At 40.9% G+C, this 17,140-nt stretch overlaps 1 protein-coding gene across 4 annotated transcripts in view; it reads right to left on the bottom strand.

Moving 5' to 3' along the window:
- The window catches only part of LOC109419486 (uncharacterized), a 361,628-nt gene that overhangs the window by 213,860 nt on the left and 130,628 nt on the right, over nucleotides 1-17,140 (bottom strand). Inside the window, exon 2 of one of the 4 annotated variants that reach the window (XM_062846010.1) lies at nucleotides 1,040-8,488. The exons of the other annotated variants lie outside the window; for them this stretch is intronic. Within the exon in view, the coding sequence (XP_062701994.1) occupies nucleotides 2,524-3,783 (1,260 nt within the window). The 5' untranslated portion in view covers nucleotides 3,784-8,488 and the 3' untranslated portion in view covers nucleotides 1,040-2,523. Of the gene's footprint in view, nucleotides 1-1,039; nucleotides 8,489-17,140 lie in introns of those variants that run through there. 4 annotated transcript variants of the gene reach the window in all.

Genomic DNA, 17,140 nt, shown 5'->3' with positions numbered 1-17,140 from the left:
TTGGCTGATTTAAGTCAGCCGCCCTGGAACAGCGGTTCTGCGGTGAAAAAGACCGAAGAGGGCATCAATTGGATGTATGATGATCAGTCGGTACGGAGGACAGTGCGACCGAGAAAGGAAGCGCTCTTTTCCGCACTTACGAGCCGCACCACTGAAAGGTTCAAAAACTTCGGAGCTTGTAGTGTGCAGACAAGTGCAACTTCAACGCCTCCCCCCCCCCCCCCCCACGGTAGTCGTCGGGAGGGGCTTCGTAAGCTGCTTCATAGTTATATGCGAGCCTCGAGTCGCAAAGCAACAACTCTCCAACGACCGCTGGATCTACATTCGATACACGTGGACAAGGTCCGTCCAAATGATTCTACCAACTCCGCTTTGAGGGCAGCCAATCATCAGCCAATGCTCTGCAGTAGATTTGAGACAATCATATCCCCCCTCCTCGGCGGAACAACCTCGTGTCGCACAGCAACAACTTCTCGGTGTCTCCTCAGCGCGACGGCTGATTCTACATTCGACGCACGTGGACAGGTTCTGACGAACTGTTCCTACCAACTCCGCTTCGTGGGCAGCCGATCATCAACAAGCGCACTGCGGTGGTCCGGAAACCGCCCATACCATGTCCATAATGCTGTTTGGTGGAATACAACGACTATAGCTTTAAACGCGAGTACATTTTTCTCTTTCCCTCGCCATCCGAAAGCTCTCGCTAGCTTCAACGCCCTGGAACTCGGGAGCAAAAAGGCCTTTCCGCCCACCCCATGAGCTGCCGTTGGTCAGACCAGTAGCTTGGGATATAGGCAGGTCTCCGCCTGGGACCACTCGAGCTCCCGAAGTCAAAACGTTTCAATAAGTAGGGGAAATCGGGATATAACGCGCCCCCCTAAAAGGATTGACACTATTTTAGCCATGCAAGGAAAAATAATGTCCATTCTAGTTGCTGGCATTATTAAGTTCAATATTTTTTCTTCCAATTATTGAAAACGGTAAACAAAATAACGTTGTACACTTTTTTCGCGCAAATAATAAATTTCGCGGGTGAGTATTTTTTTTATTTATTTATTTGATTCTTTATTTGCAACAGTAAGACTTGATGTCTTTTTTAATTGTTACATGTTGTTTCTTGTTGTAGAAAGGTGTATCGTTTCATTAGAAGTTCAATTTATAAATTCAAAAACTTTAACTGATTACTATATCTATCGTAATACAATTAAACTAATCGTTGAAGTGCTCCATACATTTCCTTTTAAAAGCTAAAAATGTATCCAATAGGGTGATTTCATTAGGAAGTGAATTCCAATAGGAAATGCCTCTCACGAAAAAGGAATTACCGTACAATGAAGTATTATGACGTGGGATTGCGTATTTTTTGGCCCGGGAACTTCGAAGTGGCTTTAGTTTTTCATGTAAATAACCAGGAGATTTTGATTTCGCAAGTTTAAACAAAAACAAGCAACATCTTAACGGTGCGAATTTGTCGAAAGGACATCCTAACAACCGATGTTGAAGATGGGAAACACTGGTATATCTATCTAAGCTAAAAAACAAACCGAACAAAGTCGATTTCAGTGTTATTTAATTTAAGTACTGGTTTAAGTATACTGTTGGAATGTGAATGGCTCAAAAACACTGCGCAGGTTTTACTAGCATTCAATAAAAGTTTGTTTCTTATGGACCATGCAGAAATACTGGCGAGATCTTCATTGATTTTTCCTGAAATTGTACGGAAGAATCGTTAACACATTCAAAGTATAACTGAACATCGTCAGCAAAAATGTGAATTTTACAATGCCTTAAAACTTTAGGAAGATCGTTTATGTACATGGAAAAAATAATTGGTCCCAAAATAGAGCCTTGAGGCACTCCAGATGAAATTGGGAGGTATCTGGAAAAGATTCCATCATTCAAAACCGTTTGTGTACGCCCAACAAGATATGATTTTATAAGATTCATTGCATGAGTGGAGAAACCAAAACATTCAGTAAGCTTACAACACAGTACTCGATGTGAAATCGTAGCAAAGGCTTTTAAGAAATCGAGGAGCAGCAAAACAACCGGTCTGCCATTATCCATAACAAGGCCGATATCATCAAAAACCTTCAGCATTGCCGTTTTTCTGCTGTGCTTAGCACGATAACCAGATTGATAAGAAATCAGTAGTTTCTCTCGGTTTAAATGATCACAAACTTGCTCCTTAATAATTCGTTCAAACACCTTAGATAGTGCGGAAAGTATACTTATAGGGCGTAAATTTAGTAGAGTATCAACGTTTGTTTTTTTCTTGATCGGTAATATTTTAGCTCTCTTCCATTCATCAGGAAAAACACTAGTGGCGATGATGCAATTAAAAAGATGCGTTATTGGCTTAAGTATCAATGGGTTGATTGATTTTAAAAATTTAATAGGTAGTTCATCTAATCCAGTAGCATTGGATTTAGTTTGGTATAGGGCATTTACGATATCAATTTCATTAATTTGATCAAAGTAGAATGGATCATTCGTATTCTGTTCGTTTAGATAAAAAGTAGTCTACGATGTAAAATTACTTTCTGTGAAGTTATTCGCAAAATTTTCATTAATTTCATCCGAATTGAACCGAATTGTAGAAGGTTTGGATTCTTTTGCTAAACCAATATTTTTTATTCTCTTCCACAGTTCTTTGGAGGGCAGATCAAGCTTTGTTTCAAACCTTCGAACCTTCATAGTAACCTGATTGCGAAGCGTTTTAAAAAAGTTTAAATCAGTCGGATTTTTTGTGCTTTTCCATCTTTTATATGCAAGATCGCGATCCACGATGGCTTTGCTTATGGCGTCGTTGAACCAAGCATTTTTGTTTCTACCCAAAACAAATGAACGGATAGGAACATACCTTTCATGTAATTCTAACAAGTTTGAGTTGAAAAAATTAAGAAGAAAATTCGAATCATTTGAGCGGTAAAAGTTTGACCAATCCAGAGCACTAAAAGCAGTCACTAATCCGTCGACATCCATAGAATGGTAATCACGGTATTCAATTTTCTTCGGTGTACTTATTCTGTCAAAATCGAGTGAAGCAAATATCGTATCATGATTTGAAAAAGCGGGAACATCAATTTGATTGAACCTAAGAACTCGGAACTCCGAACTAGTCAGCATGAGATCGAGTTGAGATGATCCATCTTTATGGAAAAACGTCGGTGCAGAGCCAATACTGTACACATTATGAATGGCCAACATTGAAAGAAATTCTCTAGTTCGTATTGAGCCAAGATTCAACAGATTTGTGTTAAAGTCACCAGCAAAAAATATGTCGTTGTATCGCGTACCATAGTCGGATAATACCTTATCAACGGAAGTAGCACAGTTAACATTCGGTGGGTTGTACATAGCAACAAGGCATATTTTTTCGGAACCTATGGCAATTTCGACTGCCACGTATTCAGAAACTTGTAAACCAGGCTGGTCTTGCGATTTTTCTAAAAGTTGGAAATGGATTTCATCTTTAATAAATAGTAGAACACCGCCCCCTAATCGTCCTTTCCTATCATGCCTGATAATCTTGTAACCTTCAATCGTTAGCAACGAATCCGTGATCTTATCATTTAACCAGCTCTCAGTTACACAGATTATATCGACGGAACTAGATAGGGCTATCTGACGCAATTCGTCTAATTTACTGAACTTGCGAGCACAAATACTTTGGCTATTGACACTACAAACAGAAAGTTTATTTTTGACGAGAGCACTTTTCATAACGATTCCTGGCAAGCACCAATTCGTCGAGGCATTTCTGGTAGAACCACTAGCCATGAGGATATTTTACGATCATAGCGATTAAGGCATCGTACACAAATAACGTAACGCTATAGGGGGAGAGGGGGAGTCTAGCTCAGCGTTACGAACCATACAAAATATTTTTGGTTTTCATACAAAAAGCGTTACATGGGGGAGGGGGGGGAGTCTGAAATCGCTGATTTAAGAATGAACAAACCACGATAAAAAAAAGTGTAACGATACAATTGTTGGCGGCTCAAATATGGTGCTCTTTGTTCCGAGGAGGATAACAATTTCACTAATTTGCGGTAATTATTTGATTTGTCTTCGCGGATGCCCACAATTACTCGTCGTGACTTTCGATCAATTACGCGGATCGCGGTGTTTAGTGATTTGTACTTAGAAAGTGACTTAGATTTTGACGATTTGCGTCGCTACAGTGTCGTTTACGTGCACACCATTTCCACGAGTCACTCACAATTTCAGTAAATAGGTAAATAGGTTTTCGTATCAAGTTTTGCAACTTTGTTCCATTTCGACCTCCAAATCTGCGAAAAAAGTTTTCGCATTCTTACATCAGATGAAGCCAACTCTCGCACTCCGCATACCTAGCCAATAAGCAGTTTGTTTTGCTGGTGTGTTGTTGATTGGAATTTAAGCCAAAAGAGAGATGAGTTTGTGAAAAAGAAGTGTTCACGGTGTGGCTTCGAAGTCAGTTTGGCTTTCTATTCCGCAGAATCATTACCTGTTCTGTGGCTTAGTTGATTAAAGCGCCGGTCTAGCGAATACGGAGTCGTGGGTTCAAATCCTACCAGATCGGAATTATTTCACAAATTTCATCTCTTAATTTGTCAATTAGCAACATTTCGTGCCTTCTAATTGAAATTTACAGAACTGAAATTGAATACTTTTTATTCATGCGACCCGTTGAGCTTTATTCAAATCAATGCATGATCAGAGCACTGTCCTCATTAGCACAACAGTACCATGTGAATAGGAAAGTATTATGTATGTTTGTTTATTCGTAACGGTAACCTATTAGTACATACAATACTTTATCTTAGGTCAAGGAATCTGATTTAAGGAAAATTACATGTAGGAAAGAATAAAGCCACAACGTACAGAAAAAAAAACAACTAAACAAATGAAGTAATGGAATTTTAAGCAGGACTATACTGAACAAAATACTTAACAAGATTTCTAACTAATGCTTTAAAAGTGGCTAATGTTGGTTTCAGCTTGGCATCATTAGGTAAGCCGTTCCAGCAGGTGAGTCTGTAAACCAGTATACTCTTCCCGCTCGAGGTTGTATGTCTTGGGATGATGAAACCGCGAGCTCTCTGCATCTGTCCTCGCTGTAGATGATGTTGGATATAGCTAGGTAGTTCTCCATAGTATGCTTGCCTCATGAAGCAGCAAATTCTCAGTCGATAGTTTGATGGCAGGTCGACACCAAGAATGGAGCTTCGCAGAGTTTCAGTTGATTCACGCCGCCGGAGACCATATACAAAACGTACGGCAGATTTGAAGCAGCGATGCGCCGCTGAGAGTCCCGGATAGTACACGACATCCGCGTATGGGAAGATAGGCATTACAACTGCCTGAACCAATTTACGTCGTGTCTGCATGGAGAGCACAGAGGCAAACCTACGAAAAGTGCGAAGGACATTGAACACTTTAAGAATAACATCATTCACTTGTTGCGACCACGAGAGGTTATGGTCAAGTTTGAGGCCTAGATTCGTGACTTCGTTGGACAACGGTACAATTTGCCCACCGAATGTTATATCGATTCGCGGTACAACAACACCCGCCTTGCTAAAGACGATTGCTTGCGTCTTCTACGGGTTAGGCGCCAGGCAGTTAACTCAGCAAACATGGAAGTATAATGCAAATAGGGTTAACGCAGCCAGCATCTGAAATATTACTATATCTCAATGAACATGAGATACACTATTACTTTGTTAAACATTTGAATAATCTATCTCACACCAAACCTGAGATATTAAGCTTCATTTAAATCTACATCTACATGATCAGTGTTGGCAGCATCAGAATCATTGCTGTCATACATAATGTGAAATGATGGAATGTTGTTGAGCTGCCCCAGAACAACAATTTCGTTTGAAATGTGCGATGTTGAATTTCCGAAATAAGTACTAGCAACACACGAGCCACACACCCGAAAATCACGAGCAAGTTAGGGTAAACCGACCAGAAAGTGGGTACCAAACGCGTTTAAATGAGTTAACGGGATCTGTTGTTCACATTTTTTTTCTTGTTGATTTACATCAACTATGGCGAATAATTGGTACTTTATCCATAATTGGAACACTTACCCTACTTATGTACAGAGCCGGATCCAAGGGGTAGACGGGGGCTAGGCCCTGGGTCCCACATTTTAGGGGCCCCCACAAAACCATTTGTGGTTGATACACATTAACTTTGTTTTCCAATTTGCTCAAGTTTTGTTCAAAAACATGGAAAAACTTTTTTGCTCATCTCTCCGAAGAGGCTTCCGAAACTGTTCCGATCCCGGGCCCCCACAATCCGTAATCCGGCCTGCTTATTTTACACATTGAACCAGACAACTAATTTTATCCAAAGTGAGCAATTCGCTTTTTTTTTTCTACTATTTTATGCCAATTTGTAAAACGACAATGTTTGCCGGAATAATAAAAAATAACAGATATTTAGCCATCCAATTATACTTTTTCGCTTCTAAATTTCAAAAGATTCATTAAACATGATCTACTATGGACTTCAATTGAGCCGGTGATGAACTGATTGAAAACGCATAAAAATCACTCGGTCGGCTGGATCCATGGTTTCGATTATGGTTACCACCGCAGTTATGCTGCTGGTGGGCATCAGGTTCCATTCCCGGCATATCAACCTTCCCTCGTCCTCTCCACACCGCATTGCATTCTTTTTGCTTGCTTCCGCCCCTTGGCATCGCTGGTGAATATCTCTCCCGCTGCGGTCCGAAAAAGCAGCCGACCAGTGAACAATCGACCACCGCACCGTCTGACCACAGGCGTTGTGCCTAGTGAAATGGAAAATCGCTAGGCCACTACTGCTCGCTGCGCCCGCCGCCGAAGACGCAGACGGGGAAGGTGAATCCAAACCAGCAATATCAAGGTCAGCTGAATTATTGAATTTCGAAATCGGCGCTTGATTATAACTGCAAGAACCACACTTTATGCTCTGCATGCGATACCATGTGCAGAGTGCATCAGTGAAACAATGCCCTGATGAATGCAACTTTGTGGTAGCGATCGTTACCTGGGTGATGTGTTTTCGCGGCAGAGTAAATTGTTTCGTAATTTGCTTGGACTCCGCGCGTTTTGTAAGGATGATAGGTTACATTTTACGGTGCAAGTACAATTTTATGTCGAATTCGTTTATTTGCACCGCCTGCACCGCTTTGCCACCGGGTGTAGCAAACTTGCACCGAAACCGTTCGTTTATTCGCAGGTACTGTTCTGTTTTGACACCCGATTGGCACCGGTGCAAGAAAATGCTACACCTAGTTTGAGCGCGGTGTAGCAGGTACAAAGCTAGTTTTACCAATACATGCATATCGCTGAACTTGTATCGTGGTTTTGTTTTGGTAAGAATGATGATATTCTCTTCGGCATTAGATAAACAGTTTTCTTGGATATTCATTAAACAGCAAATCTGTCCGTTTAAAAATTATTTAAACTTGATCGATGATTATCACGTCTTTCAATCAACTTCTGAGGAATCTTCAAAAATTATCGGTAACATGAAATTTCAAAGAGTTGATTCAACGTATATTTTCCCATTACATTTTTTTTTGATTATCGCAAATATGTGGATTACTTTTAATGATTTTAAACATTAGAATTTTCTGTCACATGGTGATCTACTAATTATGAAAAAAAAAAATGACGTAATAAAGTTTTGATGAGCCCAGAATAGAATAAAAATCTATTTATTCAAATTGGACTGAAATATTACTGAAGTAACATTTTGTAGTTACAAACAGTTTCAAAATCCGTTAATTGTATTTTTTTTTTTCTTACTACAAATATTGAATTTTTGAATTACATTGAAAGTCAAACAAATGTCACTAAAGCATGGTTAAAGCGTTTTTAATATGAGTTGCGTTTCAATAACGTTGTTCTAAAAAGCATTTATTTATTTTTTTCTTTTTACGTTGTAGCTAAACGTTTTCTATTGAACTGCCTTCAACATTTTTTGTGTTAAATTTGTGCACGTAGATCGTTTAGAATTGTATGTTAGCATCCTTTTTTATTAGACAACGGAAATTGTTAAATTCTTAAAAGTTGCTTTTAATTGAAAAAATATGATATTACGAGAATTTGAAGAAGATAAATAATGTAGGAGTGTTAAAACATTGGATAACAATTTTCAAGTAACATTTATTATTACAAGTTTATCATGTACAAGGGGATTACTGAAAACTTTTAAAATTGTTAAATTGGATATAGAAAGTAAAAAATAAAAATAAATAAAAATAATTTTGTTCACCACGGAAATCATGAAAACATTGATTATGCCTATGGTTATGTTTATTTTTGATATCCTTTACTGTTTTCATTGACGCTCTCACGCGCTCTTACTAATACCATCATAAGCTGTCAACAAATTGCACCGAAACCGTTCGTTTTTCCGGTGTCAATTGCTACACCGGTGCAGTGCACCGTCGGGAATAAACGAATTCGACATTAGATCGATCTGTTGGATGAGATACCTGAAACGAAAAGAAAAAAAAATGTTTTTACTGAGTTGCTTTGCAATTTGAATTGAAGTATAACATAATTCATTAAATTTGTATGAATTTGAAACGGCACAATAACATGACATTTGCCTTAGCCCATGGCGTAGTGACCACACGTTCACTTCATAAGTGGATAGTCATGGGTTCGATCCCAGCCCCGACATTTGCAATTTTTCGTTAGTTGCTCTTCCTCCGGGAGCGGCTAACACCTGACCCTTTTCTGAGCATATGCTCTAACGGACCCGGAAACTTGGAAATCGGCTTAACGGCTTTTATAATGGACACCAACATCCCCGTGCTCATTATTCTACAATGGACAGGGTAGAAAAGTGACAGCAGTGCAAAGGCAACCAGTTCGATATAGAAGAATTAGAAAAGAAAACATTTAGGCGCTGTACAAAGTGTAACTGCAGTTGCCAATTGGAATCGCTCACGCACTTTCCTAGTGAACAAAAAGAGGTTAAGTGGTTGAAGAATAAAAATAAATAAATAACATAACAAATGAAAATATAAAAGACCAACCAAATACGCGATTTCAACAACAGTTTAAATTCATCTATAAAATATTCATTACAATACAACAACTATTGCTTTAACCTGGTATATTTACTTTACTTATACTGCCGTTCTACGCCCGATTGTCCCATGTTATATGGGAATCCCAAGTAACATGGGACAATCGGGCGTAGAACGGCAGTATAGTCCTGTAACATGGTTGTGTTCTCTTAAGATCAGCAACAGCTTGTGGGCAGAGTAGTCATATGTACCTCCAAACAACGACGTGAAAATTACTTACGCAAAACAAACTGGAGAAAAATACAATCAAAAACATACGCTTATTGAAATGTTAACATTACATATATAATCATACAGTTCGATGCGGCCGTTTGGAGAATCGGTGGGGCCCTTAACCTTCCGGAAGTCGCGCGGTTGGCAACTATCGCCAGCAACACGCAGATGTTGTGTACAGCAAGCGTACTTTTTTCAGCATTTTTTTAACGCGGATAAGAGTGAATGAAAGAAAGGGGAGGGGTTCATTACCATAACAGCCTGCTCCCATGACCAGTTTTCTATAAAATGGGAAAATCTACTGATCAGATACCCAAGAGATGGTTCCTCGAGTTATGTGGGAATCGACCCACTAAAAAAATCATTCTTTCTTTTCCTTACCGTCGCGGTACGCCCGTTAGGAATGACTCCGAGATATTGAAGAGTCCGAAATTTTGCAGTTACTATCTAAAGCACCCATGGCCTGCCCGAAATTGTGTCAAGTGAAAGTTAACCTCGTCATGGGGCCTGCTCGTCCACTTGGTATGAGCCTGTGTGTCCATCTACCCTTGCTGGAATCCCATTTCCTCTGCAGCTTCAGCATATTATGCCGCGAAGCTCGAAGAACTCTTCATCCTATGCCACCACTAGCGCTATTGCGAGCTGCTTACCCTTACTCGAGGCTATTGCCGAGCTATTTGACATTATCTTTGACAATGCCATTATCGCTATGCTTGCCCTTAAGCAGGCATAAACTACGTGGCTTCCGAATTTCAGCTTATCGTCGATCATGACCCCCAATTGCTTCAGTGAGCGCCTAGTGTTGATCGTGCATCCGCCTGTGGTGACCACTGCCTGTTGTCCAGACTTGCGGATGTTCTGTTAACCTCCACCACCTCCGATCAACTACAGCATCTCGGGAGAGCGTTCTTCGTTTTGGCCATGACTACTCTGTAGGCATAACCCCATAGGGTCGTGTTGGCTGCCTGGCCTAGATTTTCGAAGCACGCCCGCTTACGTGCCTTAATCTCCTTGTTCAGTGCCAGTTTAGCCGCCTTGTAGGCCTCACTTTATTCCATTCTACCCTCATCGGTGCGAGCTCTTTGCACCCACCTTCTAGCTCTGCGGCAGGATGCCTGGAGTTCTGCGTTTTCTGGACACCACCTTCTTTAATTCATGTGGCAACTGCAGCCCATTACTCCACTTCTCTAACAGGTGACCAGAAGTTCGTTCGCCCCAGCTAACGTTAGCGGAGCAAACCTCCTACAGTAAGACAAGGAACTGGTCGTTGAGGCCCAGTGGGTCGTGAATGGTCATTCAGAAAATTGGGCTATAAAAGGAGAACAGCTAGCTCTCAATGGAATTGCCTGCCTGACATAAATGCTTGGATCATCCTGTTAGTTGTGGTCGCGCCAAGAAAAACGTAGGCAATGTTTATTCTCAGGATTCAGGAACAATCTTGACGTGATGGAACATCTCGAGGGTGTCAGCACTCAAGCCTATTCAACGGTAATGGAACTCGTTCAGGCTACCCACCAGAGACGCTGTCTAATCTGGGTCGTTAAAGAGATCCGAGTTCAATGATATCCTACATGCTGCTCCTCCCAACTCCTCTGACCTTGTAATTCTGTTTGTGTAAAAACCTAAAAAACGCAATGCTAGAGTTCCTTCCCCTCTCCCTACAGCTTTACGTAATTTATGTACGGCGCCTTTTATATTTTGAAGCCTCAGGTTTGTTGCATGAGCAGATGTGTTACGATTGACAGGTAGTACTCGAAGAGGTCTGTGTTGTCCCGTCATCATATAGAAGCCCAGCCAAGATTGGTTTTGATTGCGTTCTTTTCACCCAACTTGCCTTCAGGACTCCTTTGATCTAGGATCCTTTGATAACCTGTTTGGCATACAGAAGTTTGGTATGCGGACTTTTGACCGAATGGACGTTTGCCCGAAATACATTTAGCCATCATTTGAGAAAACTGAATGAAACTTAAGCATGAAGATGATTGTTCCTGTATTTAATTACAAATTTCATCTGTGTAGCTTAAACGATCAGCAGATGTTTCAAAGAAAGGTTAATAAACGATCAAAATGAAAGTAGCTACAACTTTCGGCCAAACATCCATGCGGGAAAACAAACGTTCGTATGCCAAGACATTTTCCATTATAACTGAGGACATCATGAATCTTTATGAAAATGTCATCGTCTTCTGACAAGTTAATGGGAAATAAGAAAGGTTTGCAACAAGCTTCGAACCCTCAACCAAAGATTCAAGGTTATAATATCATGGTATGCTATCGTTGCACTGTATTTTGGGTGAATGTGCTTTGTTTTTCTCTAAAAAAATATGTTATGCAAGAGAAAACATCGTTTTCCCTGCAACAACACACAACGATTCGCAAAGGAAACGGGTTCAGATATCGTTCAATGGCATAGTGTGCCAAAGGAAAAGGTGAGTGACAATGGGTAAGCCCAGGTTTACGGTTCATTGGAATGATCCGGGTGGTGAACTGGCATCTATGTACTTTTGCATCGTCCGTCATGAACGGGACAGGCGCCATAACGCACGCTTTATTTTGCGTCATTCTGTTGTACCTTCACCATTAGCGGTGGTGGGAGTCAGTATTCCGAGGTGTAGCCAGTGTACCGCAATTTTTGGATATGTGTGGGATACTGCATCTATTTCTATATATCACTTTTTTTAGATAAAAAATAAGAACCGGCTATCATTACAAAATTGATGTGTTGCGACATGCACTGTTATTGCCCTCGTGTGATGCTGACGTCGGTTTAACTCGATGCCTTGAAGTGTTTCAGAAAAATGAATATTTTTTAAAGATCTTCTAACTTATTGAAATTCCGATGTTATGGTGCAACATTTTTGACGAGCAAACCTTGTTTGGTTTGCGCATTGAACCATGCAAAACGAAGTTGCCAGAAATATTTAGCATTTTTCACACGGTCTTGTAAAGCACGGTATCCGATGTAAACAGTCCATTGCACTTTTTAAAAGACCAGCTGTGTATGTACATCCAACGTTCATGAGCTCTTTTACATGCGTTCAGTTTTTTTTTTCTATGACGTCAATGAAAGCAATAGCCCACCGATATCATTACATGGTGTGTACACTGAACATTTGGATATCATCTTGTTGAAAAATGAAAAAATGTATATTGTTCATAATGGGCAGCAAAAAAAAACTTGATCTTCAATGGCATTTGCTTCAATAAGAGCACTTTCATTCATCACTCTCAATTGAGCATCAAGTCCATACACGATCCAGTTTCACACCCAGCAGGTTGTCCCAAATCAGCTCACCTGTTATTGCTCCCTCCGGGCTGGGTGCCGAGCTCAGGGATATGATTAGCGTAATTTTGCACAATTTCCAATTGGAGAGTAACCTGGGGCATCAACGTCAGTGGCGGGCAGCGAAGCGTCAAATCAATCCAGCCATCGGAATGGAGGGTCTAATGGAGTCAATAAATTTCCCTGATACATTACAATGAGCCCCGACCATCTGGCCAATCACCGCGACCAATTGCTGGCGGTCGGCGGCGGACGGCAAAAGGTTCAATGAATGGGATAACTTCAATTCAAAACAAATTTACAGCAAATCCCAAACCTTGTAAGTAATGGCGGTTGTGAGACGACGCAAGGAGAATATTGTGTTTGCAAGAGTGGCAGTTGAATGGACGTATTCTGAATAATAGTGGCTACCCACAAAGAACTGATATAGAAGTAATGAGTTTGTCTGCTATTAGTCCGCTGTTGTGTCACTGTCACCACTTCGGAGGCGGCTAGGCCAAAGATAGCCCGCGCTGACACTGCTGCAGCCTGCCTCTGCAGCAGTACTGTGAGATGCTTGCACGCCGTGTGAATGAAATGAAATGATGTTGCCACTGACTGTGTTGGACGTTCCCTGGCGGGGTGTTTCCTCTTATCCATCACGCGATCGAACAAACGATATTGGATTGAATTCCCATCCAGCGAACAGAGAGACAATTTTCGCAAAGGGCTGGCCAAAAATTCTAAAAGTTTTAAACTGCGGAAGTGCAAATATAAAACAAATCTGGATCGTTTGCTTCTTCCAATAGAAATGTAATACATTCCTGAAAACACTCAATCCGTTACTCAATGCATCCCGATCAAGCAGTTCTCCTTGAAAGCCGTCCAAAATCCATTTATACCCATTTTTTAAAGAAAAATCCCATTGTTCATGTACCACCTGGCTTCTTTCTTACCCAGACACCGCGGCCTATAATAGGCGCAATGTGTACAGACACATCTCCATTATACATACATCAGCCTGGCCTTCCGACAGCCAGCAGAGCCCTCGGTATCCCGGACTCCGGAGTCGGTGTAATGCCCAATAAATACGATCTTCTTTGCTTTGCCTCCACCGCCGCCATGACCGTGTACCAACGAAGACGACGACGACGACGACGACGACTGATCGACCGCATTCATAACTGTTTACGAGATGGGATGGGGCTGACTGCATAAGAGATAAGATGCGCATGTAAAATTCCTTCTCCTGCCTCGATTCCAATAGGCCAGGAGCCGAGGCTCGGGAAATGGTTGATTGATTTATCAATGAGCCTCTTCGGTAGCCAGCCAAGGCAGGACGCGGTTGGAATCATGTCAAGTGATGCAGAGCCACGATACACGTACCTACCTATATGTACATACTAACGATGATGATGACGCTCTGGCTGCGGCTGAGGACTTTGTGACCTACGCTGGCTGCCGAGAAGACCGAGGCTCCGCCGTGAACATCTATGTAAGTCTAATCTTTCATGGTCATCATTCCAGCATTGGTGATGAGAGCTGCCATTTATGTAAATTGTGCAAATTACTTTAAATGGCATGAACTATTTCTTCCTCATGCCAGTCGTTTTTTGGTACTGCTACGGATAGCTCTAATAATTAGATAAAAATGTGGTTGAAGCAACACCAAATTCCAAATTATATTATCACCGAAGGTCTGGTTTAGTCTGCGTTGAAATAACAATCTAAACAAGTAACAACTGAACATGTAGCTCGCACGTTCGCTTTGTAAGCAGAAAATCATAGGTTTGAGTCCTAGCATATGCGCTTTGGCGCCATTCACAAATAACGTATCGCTCTGGAGGGAGGGGGAGTACGATCAAGCCCATACCAAAAGTTTAGGATTCTCATACGAACGGTGGTTTCGGAGGGGGGAGGGGTGGTAAAAAATATTGATTTTAGCGTTACGTAATAAGTGGACGCTGCCTTTCAGCTTTTCATTTAGTTGCTTCTAGAACAACTGACACTGACTCTATTCATAACCCATGGCTCAATCGATTTTGATATCGGTGAACGGCTGCTCATAACGTACCCTCAATCGATCTGGGAAAAGGAAGAACTACTTCACATCAAGGAGCTGGAAACAGCAAGGCTGCTGAGAAGGACGAGATCCCGGTCAAGCAGGGAAGAGAGTAGCTTCCAAATTATTATAAAGATTTGGAAGGACGAAGAATTGCCTACCAGCTGGTTGGCACCATATGTCGCTTCTGCAGGAAAGCGCACAGACTGAGACTTCTTGAGTAGTCTTTTGTTGGCGAATACCAGACTGGTTTTCGTGAGGGCCGGTCAACGACGGATCAAATGTTTAACCTGCGGATGATCCTAGATACATTTCGATAATATAACTTGCCGACTCACCATCTGTTCATTGATTTACAAGCAACGTACAATTCGGAGAAAAGAAATGAGTTGCGGTAGATTATGTCAACACATGGTTTTCCGGCGAAACTAATTAGGCTGATACGCGCAACGCTGTATGGATCTAAATCATGTATTTGTATCGCAGACGTAGTGTCTACCACGTTGGTGACTCTGGCGTGCAGAGCAATGGCACTATCATCACACGGTCGCATATGCTCCTCGACTTTGCGGACGATATTGATCTCATCGAGGATAGGCTTGACGATAAAATCTACCAAAGCGAAGTACATGATAGCGGGTAGCACGCCTAACGAAACTCGCTCTATATAAGACGCTGATTCTTCCGGTTGCCCTCTACGGTCACGAGGCGTTGACGTTTAAGGAAGAAGATCGAAAAGCTTTCGGAGTTTTTAAGCGCAAAGTGCTGCGGACAATTCTCGGTGGGAAACCAGAAAATGGAGTGTGGCGCAGGCGTATGAATAATGAGTTGTACCAAGTGTACAAAGATGCAAATATTATGGAAAGTATAAAATATGACAGACTTCAGTGGGCTGGACACGTAGAAAGAAGAAAGAATAGCAAAACCAATATTCGGCAGGGAATCAGGTAGAGGTTGGCGACTTCGTAGGAGCCGACTTGCGGTTGAAGAAGATCTGCGATCCCTACACGTTCGGGGAAACTGGAGGAGCATACGCTCGGCGTTGGAGTAAAGTTATTTTGTGGCTTACAAGGTAAGGTACTATACATCAACATCTCCGAGCTCATCCTATTACCATGGAGCAGTATGGCATCCAGTCCGTGTTGGGTTCGGATCGAGTGCTGTCGTTTGGTTAGGATAGTTGGAGTTTGTTTTGAATTCGTCAGCGATGCCCGCTGTCAGCAGCAGTTCGCGTTTTTTTATTCTTCAATCACTTAACCTGATTTACTGCTCTTTTACCCACTAGGGCACTACATGAGCAATTCAAATTGAAAGCTATACTTACACTTTGTACAGCGCCTAAATATATTCTAGTCTAATTCTTCTATATCGAACTGGTTGCCGTTGCGCTGCTTTTCTTTTCTACCCTATCATGGTAGAATGATACGTGGCTGTTGGTTGTTCTTTTTTTCAGTCCGATTAGGGGTCCAATATGAGTTGCCGTTCGCCGATGTTCATATGTTTCCGGGTTCGTTTGAGCTATGGGCTCAGAAGAGGATCAGTGTGTCAGCTGCTCTCAGAGGGAAAAGAGCGACAGAGCGTTCATGATTAACAAATATTTTAATCATGATTAATCATTGGTGATTAAAATTCAAATTTCGGTGATTATTGATTATGATTAATGATTAATTTGATTTTTGGGATGATTAATGATTATGATTAATGATTAAAATTGATTTTATCTATGATTATTGATTATGATTAATGATTAAAAATGGCTCATTGAATAAAAATCATGATTAATCATGATTAATCAATCACAAAAAACAGGAAATGATTAAAATATAATTATTGTTTAAAATATTTTTGAAGTTCCAAAAGTAAAAGGTAACTCTGTCTGGGAGATTATTGAAAAAATAATCAAGAAGAACAGCATTTGAACCAATTCATATTGGATCATATATTTTATATGGTGAAAAATTTTTGGTGATGAATGATTAATGATTGATTAATTTTTTTTTCTTATGATTATGATTACTGATTAATGATTAAATTGCGAAATCAGTGTGATTGAGATTAATGATTAATGATTAAATGAGAAATTTTGGTGATTATGATTACTGATTTTTGATTAATCTTAATCATTAATCATTAATCATGATTAAATTTATGATTAATCATTAACGCTCTGAGAGCGACTGACAAAAGTGCCGGGGCTGGGATCGAACCCATGACCATCTGCTTGTGAAGCAAACGCGTGACCAATTGCACCACGAGCACCGGCAAATGTGTTGTGCGTTATCGAGTATGCGATAGCTTGGCATTTAGAAAACGGGGACCGAGCGTGTGATTTGAACTTAGGATGGAGTTTTTTTTTACTTTGGCTACACTCTTAAAAAATTGGAATTTACACGTGACGTAAATCATCAACGTACGTAAACATTTCATGATAGAATGGCTAATTTGACTCAACTTTACATCCATCATGTAAGTTCGAGTTGGTTTCACAAGATGTCAACAAACCTGTCTGCCC

Source organism: Aedes albopictus, chromosome 1 (genome assembly GCF_035046485.1).
Source record: "Aedes albopictus strain Foshan chromosome 1, AalbF5, whole genome shotgun sequence".
Classification (NCBI taxonomy): Eukaryota; Metazoa; Arthropoda; class Insecta; order Diptera; family Culicidae; genus Aedes; species Aedes albopictus.
This window is presented reverse-complemented; position numbering and strand designations above follow the sequence as displayed.